Source organism: Brienomyrus brachyistius, chromosome 25, assembly GCF_023856365.1.
Source record: "Brienomyrus brachyistius isolate T26 chromosome 25, BBRACH_0.4, whole genome shotgun sequence".
NCBI classification, from domain to species: Eukaryota; Metazoa; Chordata; class Actinopteri; order Osteoglossiformes; family Mormyridae; genus Brienomyrus; species Brienomyrus brachyistius.
This window is the reverse complement of record NC_064557.1, coordinates 5,485,591-5,502,694: the sequence shown is the minus strand read 5'-3', so window position 1 is coordinate 5,502,694 and position 17,104 is coordinate 5,485,591. Positions and strand designations below refer to the sequence as shown.

The window sequence follows — 17,104 nt, the reverse complement described above, 5'->3', positions numbered from 1 at the left end:
TGTACTTGTGCCTAAACACACCAAAGGATAATAATGAAACACGCCGAAGACCCCTGAGACTTTAGGACGCTGACACACATCAAAAAATGTTGACGAAGTACATCATTCACTCAAAATGACCAACCAATGGGAAATCTCGTTATATAAGCAGCATGATGTGTATGCAGCGTCAAAGACATCCTGGCTGTGAATAGCCAATTTTTACTCCTCCTTGCTAAAATATGTGTTTAGTACAATAAAAACTGCATCATTTATCGATATAAAATATCGATCAAACATGGTGGGGTAATGTCCGCTATTTACTTAGTACAAATATGTGAATGTAAACTTAAATTTAAAAAAATAATAATTAAAACAAAGGTGACTCCTGGAATTTATGTGGCCTCAGACCAGCAGGGTGACCTTGGGTTTACTTTGACGTATGTTGACTCGTTAAACTACCCCCCCTTCTCCCCCCCCTTCTCCCTGCCAGGTATAGACCTGTTCCACTAGTGTCGATTAGTGTCACGGTGTTCATAAAACCAGAGGTCAGGGTTCAGCTTAAGGTCATGAGAACTGGTGACAAAAAGAGAAAAATGCTACGATCTTCCTCACTTATTACTATTTAATTTTGTTTTATTTATAATATGGTTTCAGGCTGCTGCACTTCAAAGCTGGTTCACGTTTCCCGTGACCATTTGAACAGAGTTTTCTGAAGCGGTATTTATAGCAGACTTGTGTATAAACAGATTCTATGTATTATGAATAGGTGAGTGTTAACTCCGGCTGTATCAGATGATTTCAGTTCTGGTTGCTCCTTGCAGGGGTTGAAAATCAAACCCTGTAAGAATTATCATGGTATCCAGTTCTGTAGGTTTTAGATAAATGAGACTCAGACGTTACAATGGTTCAGCAGACAAACAGATGTAAGATTTTGCTTATTCATCGAGAGGGAATTAGTGCTGCTGTAAAGCCATGCACCATCAACTCCAGCTTGCACAAAGCAAACACATTCAGCGGGTTATAAAGGTCAAAAGGCCACTTCTTGGGCAGGGACGGATTATGGGTTGTGTGGGCCCCTGGGCAAAACGTTCGCGAGGGCCCCCCCCCCCACCACCAGCACCACCACCACAACCACCACAATTCAAGGGCCCTTGGCAGCCAAACGCCCTCCCTATAGGGTCAGGGGCCCTTGTAGGCAGAGGATCAAAGAATGTAGGCCCTCTAAAATAGACAAACGAAAATACATTGTTGATAAGCGTTGCAAATTGTTTTGGGCTAGGGGCCCCATGGGCCCCCTGCACCCCAAGGGCCCCTGGGCAGCGGCCCCGCTGGCCCGGTCCGTAATCCGTCCCTGTTCCTGGGCACTGGTGAGGGAACGAGGATGGCGAATGATCGCTGTCAGGGTACCTGGTGCAATGGCTTGTTTAGGAAGGTGTTTTACACCACAGGGTGGAAAATTTTGCAACTTCTTCAAAAGCATGTATGAGGTCAGCCTGCCTACATTTCTGCGAGTTCAGAGGGAAGAAAGACAGTGTGGATGAGATATTTTACAAAGCACTCCTTAGTTTTATAGCTTACACCTGGTTTGGGAAGTAGGAAAGGGAATTGGGTTCCCGTAATGCAGAAGCCATTAAAAAGCCACATAGGTAAAGGAACAATGGCGGGCAGCTTGGAGACCTTGGCCCCCAGGCAGTGACCCAAGTCATACAGGGCAGGGGGGCGTCAGATGCTGCAGCAGTTTGGGTCGCAGTTTGGGTCGCACTTCAAAGTCGCATACATTAACGTGGACCAGGAGTCCGTTTTCTCCACAAAGTGTGTGAGTAATATGCAGAATTACTCCTCAAGAAAAGTCCTCAAGGTTCTCAAGGTTAATATAAACAGAATTCAATCTATGAAGCTATTTAATCAAGCTTTAAGCCAGATTTTAAGTCAATTATTTTGTACTGGTAAGAAGTTAAACCTCTAATGTTACACCTGCACTATTATCTGAGTGGATAAGTGGATAAATTGCTACATAACACAGACCATCAAAACCAGTCGTAGGAAATGGCCTGAATACAAGGTTGGCCACTTAAAAAGGTGAACGGCAGCGTCCAAAGCAATAAGGCCTCATAACACCACAGATAGCGGACTGAGTAGAACAGCTTTGCTGTGGGCCGCCCTGATTGGTCCGGGGTTCTGTTTCAAATACCCAGACTTTCTGACAATAACTCAACCGAGATCGGCGCAATACATTCCTATGAAATAAAAATGTAATACAAAATGGTAGAAGCACACTCCCCAAAAAGCCTGAGACATGCAATCATAAACGGAGGTTAGTTTTGGAATTGCAGCCCTATTTTAACAGTAACCAGCTAAACAATCTGTTATGAAAGGCGCTATATAAAATTGAATTGAGTTGAATTGAATAATGTTATATGGTATTGTTGCTTATGTTTCCAATATAGACATCAAAAGCGCATTTCCTCAGTTTTTTGGGGTTTGTCATTCAATTCAATTCAAGATTATTCTCATGCATAGTAAACAGTCATTTACACTATAAATGAAAATCCTACTGGCTGTCGGCAAATTAAACACTATTTAATTTAACAAATGGAGCTAAAGTCGGAGTACAAATAAACAGTAATAACCATTAAATTAAATTACATACAACTAAATAGTACATAGCAGGTTCATGAAAGAAGGTCAAATCGTACACAATCATGAACGCTACGCGAAGCATTTTGCTTGAAATTATCCCTCGAAAATTGCTGTAAAAATTCACATGAGCTCAACAGGCATGTGAGCTCAACTTTATCCCAAAGCTCCTAAAGAGGTAATCCTCGCTTGTCCCTGTCCTTACGAAGTATCTGATTATTAACAAAGTACATGAAGCTCAGGGACATAATGACACATAGCAACCCAGGAAAAGGCAGCTTACAGACAGACAGACAGACAGATAGATAGATAGATAGATAGATAGATAGATATATAGATAGATAGATAGATAGATAGATAGATAGATAGATAGATAGATAGATAGATAGATAGATAGATAGATAAAGGACTTGGGACAGCTGCAATTCTTCTTCATTTGCTGCCACCTTCTGGCCATATATTGTCACCACACTCTGCTGAAAATGTTGGACAGTTTAAGATGCTCCTTTTAACATCCATTACAGAGCTCAATGGACTGCTACCGTGTTCAGTTGGGCTCCTCAACCCTACTGCTGTGCAACACAAAGGACTTAACAGGGTTTTCTCACCTCTTGAATTGATCACATCAGGTGTGGCAGGTTATATATTTATACTAAGATAACTAATAAGATAATACAACACAGTACAAAATCACTGCTGCTGAAATGGCACAGGGGGAAACAAACTAAGGCAACCTCTCTGTGTTCATTGCATTACTGTTAAGAGAAGCACAGAGACCTCGGTTCACCCCCCCCCCCACCCCCAGCCGGATTACTGTTACTATGATACACGTAATGTAACGTCCAATAAGCCGTGGAGCAGCATACCTGTGATGTGACGTAAACTCCAGGTGAGGTTAAGAGTCAGGCAGCATTCTGGAGTTTGAAAAGTACTTACAACTGATGCATGTTTTTTTCTGTAATATCTTAATATTGCCTTTTCAAATCCTCGCACTGATTCAGTGCCCAAAACGCGGAAGTTCATTTGCGGCCGGTTAATTTGTAAAACTGCATGACTGATCTGTGAGTAAATACCCCCCCCCCCCCCCGTTGTAAAAGTACTTTACTCTTCTTTTCCAGGAAGCACTGGAAAAACAGCGTACTCTGGATGAGATGATGGTCCATCTCAGGAGACCCGTTCATCAACAGTCACACACTACAGGCAATTTAATGACACCACTTCACCTAGGCACAAGTCCTTGGACAATCCAAAATCAGATCACTCAGAGAAAGGCCTGGGAACGGGGGGGGGGGGACATATAACCCCCACCCACAGCCCAGAGGTGTCAGGCAACAGCACCAAGCACTGTGCTGCCATAAAAAATGATTAGACATCGTAGCCCAAGCTTTTCTCTTTGGACAAGAGGATCTACTGAATGTGCTGAGGTTGAAAGCAACAGCCAGGTCTAATGGAAAGAGTCCCTGCCATGAACTGGGAGAAAGTGACATATAGCGGACAAGATGAGAAGAAAGGGGGCTACTTAGATTCAGGCTGAAGTGGAATGAAGAACCAGTCAAACATCCAGCAAGAGAATTAGCAGCTACACCGAGAACCCATACAATGGGTGAAGTCCTTGGTTATCGTAGAGAAGGGTTCCACAGTTCTGGTCTGGGAGGGTCAAATACGACATAGTTTGCAGGCGTACAACCAAATCCTGAGAAATGTGGGCAACCGCAGAACTGCCACTGCCAGACAGGAAAGCCCTCCGAAGAGCCGTATGATTAATGCGCGGTGGGCACCCCCAGTACCCGCAGTATGATCTGACATCCGAGTTAAAGCCGGGTCAACACCAAGAAGTAGCTGAGACCTACAGGTCAAATGGAACAACGGAGAGAGAGAGAGAGAGAGAGAGAGAGAGAGAGAGAGAGAGAGAGAGACCAGTGGATTCATGAGGGTGAATAAAACTCAGGTCATAAGGACGTCTAAACCATATCGAATCGTACTGCCCCCCCCTGCAGAGGGAACTTGTGTTTGTCCCTTCAGGCAGCACAGAGCTCCTAATCACCGTAATAAAAGTTTTACAGATTCTTTTCTTAGTGCTGCAGTTAGTAGGTTAAATTCACACAAATGATGGACCCAGCTTACAACCGTGCAGCTTGGCTCATCTTTTATATTAACATTGAGTGATACTGCACTGTGCTGTACTGTAATGTTGTCCTTGTGATCTAGCTGGTTGTGATCTGGTATGTTGTGCATGTGGTATTTATCATGGATGGGTTTATGTTTTTACCACCTTCTGCTAATAAATCTTCCTCCTGGTGGAATCATGAATTTGACCTAACCTGACCTGAAATGACCTGAAATGTACTTTTCAAACTCCAGAATGCTGAGGATCCAGCATCTCAGCCGCTTGAGCTGCCTGACTCAGAAATGACAGACATTCATTTCTTACCAGAGACATACAAGAACAAGGACAGTGATAGAAGACAGACTATGTTCGAAGAAATTAACTGGAGAAATTTAAAGGCGTTGAGTATGTGAAAGAAATTTAAGAAAGTTTCATAAAACTATATGGGTTGAAATGTATATATGGTACGCAGACTCAAAATGTTAAAGGCATTTTGTTAAAGTTGGAAAGTTTGTGTTCACGTTTTACTACTTTGTAAGAAAGGACAGAAATGTAAGTTATAATGGCGACAACCGCCTTTAAGTTCAGAGCTTAAATGAGGGCGATGCGTTGTTATGCGCGGTTGTGCGCAGTTCGCACCGCTAGATGGCAGAGTAACGGAATAAGCCAGAGACGCAAAGCGGAAGTAGTATGACGTGGCACCTCCCAAGTAAAGTTATTCTGACAACAGTCCTCGGCGTGAACCTCAGCGGTATCAAAATGAACGGCACACTCACTACGTTTTCCTCCACATTAATGTATATGCTCTTCTATTCTCATAATAGATTAAAATAAAACAGCAAGGAGCATATTTTCCAGTGTTTTGTTTTTTACGATTGTGCCACAAAGAAAAGTATGACAATCAGGATTTCCGTAATTCTGTAGTACATCTTTTGTCAAAATCGAAACCCAAGACTTAACTACAACACCGTCTATCACCTTGAAATTGTTGGGAAAAACGAGTACCACTGAAATAAAAAACACGTAGGCAAAGTAAGTACGAGTTAATTAACATTATTTTGCATGTAAACGCATTTGTTATACGTTGAGCTAAGTATGATGTATATCTTTTGTTCCCGACATAATAGGAAACATACGTGTTAAACGGACAGTATGCTGCATTGAAAACGTTTTGTTGTCATGGTTGAAGTATTTCCTGAGTCGGTTTGTTGGCAAGTCACTGGTCTCGTGGGACAATAATATCCTGCCATTAGCTTTTGCAATCCTATCTTGCCTGTAAATATTATACTGCAGATATAGCAAAATATTTAAATTAATCTATTAAGAGTTATGTAGCAAACAGATTTGCATAAAACAAAAGTCTTTAATTTGAAAGTTCAAATATACGTTTTTCTCTCTTCTGGAATAAAGCCGATGTGGACTGACTGAAGCAAATCGCATGTAAAGTAGGTATGGTAAAGATCCATCGCTTCACATCGGTGCACCGGCGTAAAAGTTCACGATACGATTGACCAAAATAAAAATGTGTGCACCGGATGCAGTTTAGGATGAACTCGGGATGCGTTGTTTCTAACATTTTTGCATCGGTAAAATCGATTTATTAAAAGAGAATTATTAGTTCTGGCCTCATGCTTTTACCATTCAGAAATGCGACCGATATATTTTGACCAGTAATTTTATATCTGCATTGATCCCCCGTATCTAAACTGCTCCCAGAGCGCGCACTCTTGTCGCCAGTCCTTCACGCTGTCGCGGCGAAGTCTCGCGTGAGTTGGAGGCGCGTCCGGCGTCGCGTCGCATCGCATCGTATCGCGTTAAATCGCATTGTGTTGAATTAAATCGCAATAGGCGTGAGTCATATCGTATCACAGCAGTATTTGCTTCTTGTGTTTCTTTTACTTTGGCAACGCATGTTTAGACGTTACAAAGTGTTTCAATGTTTGCAGGCAGACTGAACAGACAAAAAGGCTAGATATGAGTTTCCCGGGGGCCACAGAGCAGGACGTCGCTGATCCTGTGGCAGGGGATCCTGACGAAACGCTGGACCTGCAGCACAGGTAGGGGGAGTGTATCTGTGCCTGTCAGTTTTCATTAAACATTTTTAGAATGTGTCAGGTTTTTAAAAATAAACATCTAAAAATATCCAAGCACACTATCAGTTTTCATGCTTTACAGTTGTGGGGTTTATGTGAATCTTCTGTTGAAATAAATAGGTTTTAGTTTATCTGGAGAAATGGGCAATGTATCAAAACATTTCTCAGTCAGTTTATATCCGCGAAGCATCTTACGCTTTCGTCTGCAATGCTTATTGGTCTTGTGCCTTCGAATGTGACCCTTAGTCTGTGGTGTTTGGTATTGTGTGGGTACCTGGGACCCAGACACATGGTAATCTTCTGATTTTGCAGTTTTCAGGAGGAAAGGGGACCATTTCCTGTCGCCAGCTGCATGTCTATGAGGACTGACAGTTCCATGGGTCCACCAGTCAGTTTCAAACAGGAGGCTCCCACTGACTCACAGTAATTTCTCTGTTTCTTTCACAGTTTAAGTACTCAGTAACCCAACTTCACTCTGAAGTACTCATAAAACGAAATGGACCGAGTAACAGTGTTTGCTCACCTTTCCCCTCCATCAGCTTCCCCATGAGACAATAATTCATCCGTATTTACAGTGAGAGCTACTTCTACAAGGACAGTGATCTGGGGAGCTGCGTGTTTGAAATAGATATTCCGTCACGCCCCCTGGACCGCATGTCAGGACAGCGCAGCACTCACTGTCCGAAACAAAGCGGAATTCCTTGCAGGGCCCCAATGTACAAGCTACATGAAATTAGCACCATTAGGGGTGGTGTTGTGGTTGGCATTGTTGTTTTAAGTGCAAGTACCTCTGGTGGGGTTAAAGTGTTTAGAGTCCTTATTGTAAGGGGGGGTGGGGCTTTTTTTTAGTGGGCAGGGACCTGTAGCGCCTCCTAGTGGCCATCAGCTGGAAGAGATGGGAAGCAGAACGAGAGGGGTCAGATTTTTTTACATTTTTGTTTGCTTTTGATTATGCATTTGTGATACAGTGATTCTGATGGGCAGGGGGGTGCCAGTAATCCTGGATGATTTATTGACTATGTGTTGGAGTTTCTTGCGTGTGTAACTGTCCAAACTACCATACCAAGCAGTTTTGGGCGAGCTGAGGATGCTCTCAGTGATGCCAGTTTAGAACTGAAGCAGAAAACTTTTGTTTAATTTGAAGTTCTTGAGCTGTCCTAGGAACACGTCACTGTGGGCTTTTTTTGGTAATGTGGTCCGAGCTGGTGTTTCATTAGAACTGGGCTTCTTAACCTTCGTACGCGGGGATCGGTGCTCAGAACCAAGAGCTTATTGGATAGATTAGCTTTACTGCATTGAAGGCTGAGCTTTGGAGTAGAGTAGGATGCAGGTGTAGACGTCCGGTCGGCTCGAGAAGCAGACTGGTAAGTATCCATCCGAGGGGTTATATGGGATTTCAGATAGGAGAGGATGATGTAATCATCAAATGATGGTCTGAATTGAGTAACTGCATAGTTCAGGCAGCCTAATAATTCTGTATTTATCAGTAATGGCAATTATTTACAGGCAAACACAAACCACCAAAGGTTTCTCAACGATCTAGAAAAAATTGACAAAATCCAGCTTCGGTTGTCATGTCTTTAATCTTAAAGTTTGTAGAAATGAACAGACGACACTTTGCGTTTTAGAATGAGGCGGATGAGGAGGTGCCCAGAGACCGATGCTGCCTGGCACATCAGCCGGCTTGAAGATGAAGTGGGCCTCGAGGTGCGCTACATAGACGCTTTCAAAGGTGAGGAAATTGGCTTTATTTATTTTTATGTTGTATTGATGTGATTACGATTTTTTCTTCCGTAAGCCCAGTTTGGCATTTTAATCTTAGGCAGGGGAGTATTTGCGGTGTCCGCCTTCGAAGAAGGCGAGTTTATAGTCGAGTATAGAGGAGACCTGATCAACTTTGAAGAAGCTCAAAGGAGACGGCGGATTTACCACGACGCCCTTAAAGGATTCATGATTGACTTCATCTGGCAAGGAAAATGCTGGACGTGAGTAATTTAAAACATTTTCGTTGTTGTCACACATCTTGATATACATTCACGACATTGTCCCTTCCTCCTAGGGATGCTTAATTTTAGCATAAATAATAATCACGATTATTTGGGTTAACATTGAGATAACTGTAATTTAACACGATTCCTCATACAATTTGGAAATATCATTCATTTATTGAAAAAAAAAATAGGATTTCCTTGAACTCTGAGCATAATTCAGCTGAGAAACAAAGAGAGGAAGTGGAAGGAGGTGCGCTGGATTAATAACACGACAAAATGGGAGCTTCACTACGGAATGAAATTAGGCACAATAATCGCTTTATCTCAGTTTATTTTGTTTTGATATTCTTTGGAAGCCAAAATCGTAATAAAAATTTGATTACTTGTCCAGCCCTGCTTCTTCCTAAACGTTTTTTTTTTATCTGTGATTGTACTTGTTTAGCACATATATCCATACCGAATAACATTTTTTAACCTTAATTATAATAAAATGAATTTAAAAAATGTTGTTAAACAGACCTGCGCACTAGTTAGTTGATGTCTATATGAGGCTTTGTGGACATGAATGCTTGTGTAGTCTCGATAAATAGTTCTTGATATTTTTGGACATAGAATAAAATATGTTAAAATGCAGTATCTTAACATTTACGGTGTTTGCCTATTTTTTTTTGTCATTGTTTTGGAATTCAGCATTGATGCAGCCCTTGACGACGGTTCTTTGGGGAGGCTGTTTAATGACGACCATCTTAACCCCAACTGCATAATCAAGAGGATCATCGTAGGCAGACAGCCCCATTTATGCATTTTTGCCATGAGAGACATCATCCCTGGCGAGGAGCTGACCTACACTTACGGAGACGCTGACTGTCCTTGGAGGGAAAAAGTAAGAAGATTGTTCACGTCACCTTGTCTGTTATTTAACTTGAACAGTTTGTCAGCATGCTGCCACATTGGACTTTGCTGGTGGCCCTGAATCTTTCTTCATGTAAAACGGTTCCTCATCTCCTCAAATCATCACGATAAATGTGCGTGAACTGAATGTGTTGTGCAGTTCCTGCACGTAACTTAAAATGTTAGGGATTCATCGAAATGTTAATGAAACTGGGGCCAAGGTGTGATGGGTGTGGCCTAGAAATAATATTTCATTTTTTTCTGAGATTTTCATGATAACTATATGTATTACGATATACAGTATATTACGCTATGAAATTAATATTCTGAAACAAAACAGACACTGTATGATGGGTAAGATTGTTCTGATTAGATTAGAGGGGAGTATAGTATTTAAGTATTTCTAAATAAAAAAAAAAACATTTATGAAGGAAGTTATAACTATAATGTTCAGGTATACCTGACCCTGACTAGAACTTCTGGCCCAGTAGCATACAGCAGTTAATTGAATATCCATCGTCAGTCACTGAATTGACATTTTTATTGCTTTAAGTTACAATTACTTGTTCAAATAACTCATTATCAGACGCAACTGCAAAGCCCAATTTCACACAGCAAACGGTCAAGTCTGTTAACGGCGCCCTTTGTTACATAATGCATAATTAATCACGAGCGTCACCCGCCGTTCCCATTGTCCTGAAGCAGCTGAAAACCATTGTGCTGTTTACTGGAACCTTTGACCGGCAATGTATACTGAGCACTGAGTTGTATATTCAGGGATCAGGGTTAAAAATGCTGCAGCAGTTTCTTACTTCTCTTAAGAAGTGTTGTATCTCTGGACTATCACGTTGCTCCTCGATATCCAGTCCGACGGCAGTATGAATGGTCACATCGAGAAAAATGATATATTTATTAATCTCTTGAATTCTTGTCCCAGCTTTAACTGAGCTGAGCTGTTACTTCTGCAGTGTATTATTTGCTATCATATCCACTATAGGTCTCTAAAGGGCAGATAGGAGTCAGCTGTCTGCCTCAGAGCTCAGGCGAAACGCCTGCCAGCGCTCAGCACTGTGTCCCGACCCCCTGGGAGGGGTCTATAGACGGCCATCAGGTGAGGAAAGACTCTTACTTGACAGTGGGTGGGAAGTCTGTCCAGTGCTCTTTGGTAGGTTGTGCTGAACCTGCTGATTCCATAAGTGAATATGAAGGTTTTCCATCCCCATCTGGTTTCCGCATATTGGTTCAATTCATATGGATAAAAGGTGAAAGATCGCAGTGTGCAGAAGTAACTTGGAATGACACGCCAACACTAATAGCTGTTATAAGCCGTTATCGATTTTCTACTCTGATCAGATATGCAGAAATTCATTTTTATGGCAGAACTGCAGTTTGATGGGTAATTGTGCTCTTGCTTGCTTTCGTAGGATGGAGTTCTCGGTAATGATTCCGATGACTGCAGCATTGTGGGAAATAGTGAGGAAGAATCTGGGGCCAATTCCTCCGATGACAGTGTGTCGGGAGACAGTGCCTGTGGCCGTGGCGTCTCCAGAGGGAAAAGGAAAGGAAAGCGGATGTACTCTGAAACCGCCGATTCGGGCGAAGCCAGTAAATCTGAAGACGCTGCACATCAGTCTTCCAGTCATATTTTAATCAAAGGCATTTCGAAAACGTCTCGTGGATCGCGAGTGTACGACAAGAAGCAGTACTGTTTCTTTTGCTGCAGGCCCCTGTCGAAAATTGCGAGGCATTTGGAGCAAGTGCATAGCAACGAGCCTGATGTCGCGAAGGCTTTGACATTTCCGAAGGGTTCAAAGGAAAGGAAGATCCTGTTAGAGCATCTTAGGAACAAGGGTAATTTTGCATATAATGCTGAAATTCTGGAGAAAGGACAAGGCGATCTTGTACCGTGCAAGAAGCCGCGCAAGGACTCCAACTCCGGAGACTTCATACACTGCCTCCATTGTCTTGGGCTCTTTGCGAAGAAGTTCTTATGGCGACACATGAAACAGTGCAAGCTCAGGACAAATGAACTGTCCACACCTGGAACAGACAAAATGTTTTCTCCCGGTGCCTGCACGGGCCCTACGGCGCACGGAGCAAGTGCAGGTCTGCATGAGATTTTAAGGAACATGAATGACGATGATCTGCTGTTGACCATTAAAGACGACCCCTACATCATTAAGTTGGGGGAGTATTTTTACAACAAGTTGGGTGCCGACAGTGGGAAGCATGCGTATGTTCGTCTGAAAATGAGAGAAGTCGGAAGATTGTTGATTCAAGCTAAGAAAGCTACTCCGTTGCGCAGAATGGAAGACTTCGTTGACCCATCTAATTTTTTGCACGTTGTGACTGCTGTAAAGATGGTCTGTGGGTATGATGATGAAAAATGTACATTTAAGCGTCCGACCCTTGCTGTTAAGCTAGGCCATAGCCTCCAGAAGATAGCCTTTCTGGTGAGCTTTCAAGCAATGATGGACAGGGACAATGACAAAGCAGATAAGGCTCGTGACTTCAATGAGATGTATACAACAAGATGGTGTGAACTCCTGTCTGCTAACACACTCAGAACATTTAGAGAAGACAAATGGAATGCTCCTCTTGTTATTCCTTTCACAGAAGACGTGAAAATGATGCACTTGTTTCTGGATAACAAGCAGAAAAATACCTTTAATGATCTTTCATCAAACCCTACTTCTAAGAGCTGGACATGCCTTGCAAAGGTCACTTTATCTCAGGTCATTCTGTTTAATCGAAGGAGGGAAGGTGAAGTTTCTAAGATGCCGCTGACCTCATTCGTCTGCAGAAACACTTTCGATTTGCATGAAGATATTGCACTGGCACTTACGGAGCTGGAAAGGAAACTCTGCCATCATTTCACATGGGTTGAGATAAAGGGGAAAAGGGGACGGAAAGTTCCAGTTCTTTTGACACCTGAAATGCAGCGGAGTCTGGAGCTTCTTAAGGAAAAGCGAGAAGTGTGTGGTGTGCCGTCCGCAAACATCTACATGTTCGCACGTCCGTCTGCATTGTCTCATTTAAGAGGATCTGACTGTCTTCGAGATTTTGCTGTTGAATGTGGAGCAAAAAACCCAAAGGCACTTTTATCAACGAAGCACCGTAAATATGTAGCAACCCTGTCCAATGTCCTTCACCTGAACAACACAGAAACCGATCGGCTGGCTGACGTTTTGGGCCACAATATAAGAGTTCAGCGAGAGGACTGTCGTCTTCCCGGAAGTACTCTTCAGCTTGCCAAGATAAGCAAAGTGTTGATGGCACTAGAGACAGGAAGATTTGGAGAATTCAGTGGAAAGAACCTGGAGGACATTAACATTGATGCAAGTGGTAAGGTTTAATGTCACCACTACACTATACTACACTACACTCTACTGTCACGTTCTAAGCCGGACGGAACGGCGATCATGCGGGCAGGCGTGCAAGGAGCAGGCAGACAGGTCAAGATCGTGGTAAACTCGGGGTTTAATAAGGGGATCGGGAACAGGGAACATCCAACTGGGAAACGGATCAAATCCACAACAGATCCACACAATGACGGACAGGGGAAACGGGTCAGACCAGGACTTAAATACAACACGATTAAGCAAAGTAATCAGACAAAGCGGGAGACAATCAGGGAAGCACACATGGGTAATCAGGGGGCGTGACACACACGAGGAACGTACGAGCCGGGCATGACATCTACTATATAGATGAATATATTCTTTGTATGCAACTCCGGCGCCGTACAAAAGAGAACCACCACAACTGCATATTTTGTCAGACTGAGTTTCTTTGGTTCTGTCTTATCTTGAATAAATCTGCTGGATATCCACTAGAGCACGGATGGCCCTAATGAGTTCAGTAATTAGAGAACTGACTGGCTGAGGAGTCCTCACACCTGGGTTTGAACAGCTGACTCGAAAGTTACCCTAAAAAGATGCATACACAGCGGCCCTTTGTGGATAAGATTGGCCACCCCTGCACAAGAGCAAATCATAGTTTTACACAAAGGCTTTGATGTGTAGTAGCTAGCTAATGCTAGCTAGTCAGTGTTGATCTGGGTGTCCAACAGCCTGACTGTAAAGATAGAGAGTATTTTGGGTGAATGCTAGTATGTGATGTAATTTGTAATTGAGTAAAATGATTGGCCATGATTTTCAGGCATAAAATTGTCATGAATACACATTTAATAAGCACACTGTTACCTTCCTACTACATGATGTACAGTCAAACGTTGAAGCCTCTTTGTCTCATTTTCAGTGTAGTTACTGTATTTTGCCTTTGTAGGGAATCATTTATTTTAGAACTGAAATTTTACTTTTTTTCAATTATATTTTAGAATCACTTCATGTTCAGAGATCAGACATTTCAGGGGATCTGTCAGAACTGGAGGATTTATCTGACGAGGAAGGTAAACGCACACTTACACTTGTTCTTCAAAATTCCAAAAGGCACAAAACAAAGAAACAAGTTACTCTCAAATTAGTTCTGTTTGAAACCCTGGTGAAATGCACTTGTGGGTGTTTGTTTAGAGGTATTTTGTCATTGTACTTATGCTTATTCCTTAACATTGTTGAAAGTGTTCCTTTGTATTATCAGCAAAGTAAGCTCATCAGTGTCTTGACACACTTAACCTTAACACTTTCAGAGTATGTATGGTTCCACTCTACAGAGAGTAAAATGTATTCTGAGTACTTTCTAGAGTGTTAGTAGGACATCCACTGGTGTTTAAAGCTTTACAGAGTCAAACCAACAACAGCATTAGGGTCGATGAGACTATAGAATTGGAGGATTAAAGGCAAAGTAACTCTCCCACTAGTCACGTATTCTGCAGGTTATTCCTGCGCTGCTTTTTCAGTGCAGCAGATACCGTACTTTTGGTACTTCACAAAAATACCGAAAGTAGTGTTTTTTTCCCCCACGGGCATGAACACTGGTACTGATGCTGAATGACATCATCACAGCGCAAGGCAGGGTGGTTTGTACTGAATTTAACAAATGGCTATAGTGTGTTATAGGGCTGGATGATGTGCGATATTATTACCAACGTCGCTTTTTGAGCCTGATCTCACGTTATAAAGACCACGACAGTCAGCTGGGTCAATATCAGGCTGTTTCATACCTTCATTCCTTCTGTACATTATAGTGCCGAGGGCTTTAAGCTTCGAATGAACAGAACTTGCCAAGCTTTGCAATTTTAATGACTGTTCCCTCATGTTTGAAAAATCAGTATGAAGTTTAGTGGCGCTACTTTTGAACAAGCTCTGCACGCACCGTCCAAGCCAATCAAAATCACTTTCAACTTCGCTGTTTAAGAAACTCTAGACGGGTTTATGATAAATACATTTATTTTGAACTCCGTTTTTCACATTTAACATTGTCACGATATTTATTGCAACTAAATCACATCGTAATATTTGAAATTTTCCCAATAACACGCAGCCCTAGTACATTACAGCAAATTCAAATACTGACCAGATTGTAATGAAAGCTTGGGTCTCTTCACTTCCGCGCATCCGTGTTATTACTATATATATATATATATATATATATATATATATATATATATATATATATATATATATATATATAATTTTTTTTTTTTTTTTACTTCAATTATCATCATTTTCTAAGTTTGCTAGCTTTTTTCAAGATGGCAGTAGTATTTTATGTCGCAGAGATAGGCTGTTTGCATAACCAATCAACAATGAACACATTTGCAAGTCTCATCCCAAAGTACCCAAGTACCAAAAAGGCTGCTTTGGTACTGGACCGCAAATAAATGTAAAAGGGAAAATATTACATCTACAGTGCCAAAAGTCTGGTACGTGGTGCAGTGATACAGTGCCCCAATTCACCTAGCATGCTTGGGTGTAGAGTGTTTACCACACTTAGTATAAATATCACTGTAAAACAGTGGTCTGTCTGCGGTAAAGGTTCTTATTCTGTAAACCTGCTGCTCAAAGGAGGCTGAGGGACCTTCTAAAGTGAAAATTCAGGAAGGGAAGTTTTACTTTGTCACAATTTGTGGACGATTTCAGATGGGGTTTCAGTAAACAAGTATCAGTAACCCAAAACTGTATTTGGAAATTATGAAAATGTTTACAGCAATTTTTGACCTACAACGGGGGTAGCTAAGCCTGATCCTGGAGTGCTGGCACTCTTCAGGTTTTCTATCCTACCTGACGAGTTCCTACCTGCCTGAGATCAGGTGTGTTTCATCAGAGACCAAGTAGGATGGAAAACCTGCTGGATTCCGCCACTTCAGGATCAGGGTTGCTTACTCCTGACCTGCAATATTTGTATTTGCTGAACATAAGTCATAGAAAATCAAGTTCATGCTCTGAAGTCAAGTCAAAACAGAGTCTACAAAGATAGTGTACATGATAGCTTACATTATCATTGGCTGATTGAATCTAAATAGGGTTTTACTGTTTTTAATGCATTTATATTTCCTGTTTTGTTGTAATAGAACTGGAAGCTGAGGTGTCCATAGAACACTCACTAGATCGGGATGAAAACTCTTCCAGACATAATCCCGACTAGCCAACTAGTCCCACTTTTAAGAGGTACTCTGTCACAGCAGACATGGCTACTGCATTGTTTAATATGGAGTAAATTGTATACTGTAATTGTCATTTTCATAAGTTTATTCTGGTTCAAAGGTGGTTAAAAAGAGAAAATGGAACACCAGTGAAGATGAGGGGGTGGAAATGCTCTTCAAAACATGCAAAGTCCCCGGAAAGAGGGAGAGAGTGAGGCCTGTGTGATAGCTGAGCCTGTCGCTCTGAAAGACTGAGACTGTCGCTCTGAAAGACTGAGACTGTCGCTCTGAAAGACTGAGACTGTCGCTCTGAAAGACTGAGACTGGCGCTCTGAAAGACTGAGACTGGCGCTCTGAAAGACTGAGACTGGTCATTTGTTAATTGTTTTTTGTGAAGAACAGGATCACAGCCCTTAAAATGAAAATCCAACTGTGTAAGATGTTAAGGTGCTGGAAGAAGCAAGGAGTTCCTGTTCAGCAGTTCTGTGTATATTTTCAGTTCTGTTTAAAAAGCTGTTTAACACTAGTTCATTTATTTTCTCTATTAAGCATAACAGCTGATTCATATACAAATATTTTATTTTAGTTCATACATTATTATATTGCTTACACCATTTTTGAGCTTCTGCGCTCAGAATTCTGTTGTAAATAGTCTTTCTGTTTGTTCGTTTTAGTTATATTAAGCTTATCGGATTATCGGAGTACAAGAAAGCTTTACATACTGAAATAATTACTGCTTGTCAAAGAAATAAAATGGCAGTTGCTGTTAACTTTTTCAGTTGTTCTTAAATATTTGGGCCCCCACAAGATTCCTAAGATCACCTCGATGATTAGTTTTAAGTGTATGTTTGCTTGTTTC

The 17,104-nt window shown here is 41.8% G+C and overlaps 1 protein-coding gene across 2 annotated transcripts; it reads left to right on the top strand.

Annotated features, from left to right (window-relative positions):
* Positions 1-5,422: 5,422 nt before the first annotated feature.
* Positions 5,423-17,015, top strand: LOC125720457 (uncharacterized). 2 transcript variants are annotated; one of them, XM_048995914.1, is made up of 11 exons: positions 5,424-5,758; positions 6,673-6,783; positions 7,132-7,242; positions 8,448-8,551; positions 8,642-8,804; positions 9,501-9,693; positions 10,699-10,812; positions 11,126-13,046; positions 14,041-14,112; positions 16,174-16,270; positions 16,367-17,015. In XM_048995914.1, exons 2-10 carry the CDS (start codon positions 6,701-6,703, stop codon positions 16,245-16,247), a joined length of 2,835 nt encoding a protein of 944 aa, XP_048851871.1. In that variant the 5' UTR covers positions 5,424-5,758; positions 6,673-6,700; the 3' UTR covers positions 16,248-16,270; positions 16,367-17,015. The 2 variants fall into 2 exon arrangements, with proteins under 2 accessions (XP_048851872.1, XP_048851871.1); XM_048995915.1 differs by lacking the exon at positions 14,041-14,112 and having other exon boundaries at positions 5,423-5,758.
* Positions 17,016-17,104: the final 89 nt, after the last annotated feature.

Coding starts and splice junctions, on each gene's coding strand:
- LOC125720457 (XM_048995914.1), top strand. CDS start 6,701: ATGAGTTTCCCGGGGGCCACAGAGCAGGACGTCGCTGATCCTGTGGCA. Junction 9,694..10,698: donor ACTGTCCTTGGAGGGAAAAA/GTAAGAAGATTG, acceptor TATCCACTATAG/GTCTCTAAAGGGCAGATAGG. Junction 13,047..14,040: donor CATTAACATTGATGCAAGTG/GTAAGGTTTAAT, acceptor ATTATATTTTAG/AATCACTTCATGTTCAGAGA.